Here is a 666-nt window from a genome sequence, read left to right as displayed (position 1 = left end):
GCTGGTCCCAGCCAGTGCGCAAGCCCGTGTCCCCAGCCCAGCACCCTTTGGAGCAGGGAAGGAGCCAGCGCCAGGGAGTGAAGCGGCCACGGGGCTGGGGGTGCCATGCAGGGACCCCGCTCACCTCGCCCTCTGTCCCCCGCCAGGCGTCACCTACTCGGACACGGTGAGCGCCACGGAGCCGTGCAAGCCCTGCACGCAGTGCCTGGGGCTGCAGAGCATGTCCGCGCCCTGCTTCGGCCTCATGTTCCCCTGCCAGGACCTGCAGGACACGGTCTGCGAGGAGTGTCCTGAGGGCACCTTCTCCAGCAAAGCCAATTTCGTGGACCCCTGCCTGCCCTGCACCACCTGCGAGGAGAACGAGGTGCTGGTGAAGGAGTGCACGGCCGTCTCGGACGCCGAATGCAGAGGTAACGCCGCCTTTCCCGGGGGGGGGAGGGCCGGGTTCGCCGGGGCTCCCGTAGCGCTCCTTGCCTCAGTTTCCCCTTGCACCGCAGGAGAGGGGAGGCAGGGCCATGTCCCTGCGCCCGGAGGGGAGGGGAGGACCCTGGTGCCCAGCTGGGACCCCCAGCCCTCGGTGCTCGCCGTGAGCCCTCATCTCCCTCGCGAGTGCCCGGCCCCGGGCTGTGCCCAGCCCTTCCCAGTGGCTCCCAGGGCCGAGCTCCC

At 70.7% G+C, this 666-nt stretch overlaps 1 protein-coding gene across 1 annotated transcript in view; it reads left to right on the top strand.

Moving 5' to 3' along the window:
* The window catches only part of LOC104129326 (tumor necrosis factor receptor superfamily member 16), a gene marked incomplete at its 5' end in the record, with an annotated part of 10,530 nt that overhangs the window by 7,605 nt on the left and 2,259 nt on the right, over positions 1–666 (top strand). Inside the window, one exon of the mRNA XM_009642248.1 lies at positions 147–410. Within this exon, the coding sequence (XP_009640543.1) occupies positions 147–410 (264 nt within the window). The remainder of the gene's footprint in view (positions 1–146; positions 411–666) is intronic.

This window comes from Egretta garzetta, unplaced genomic scaffold (assembly GCF_000687185.1).
Source record: "Egretta garzetta isolate BGI_Z169 unplaced genomic scaffold, ASM68718v1 scaffold1427, whole genome shotgun sequence".
NCBI lineage: Eukaryota > Metazoa > Chordata > Aves > Pelecaniformes > Ardeidae > Egretta > Egretta garzetta.
Note: the sequence above shows the minus strand (reverse complement) of the source record. Positions and strands in the feature narration are given on the sequence as shown.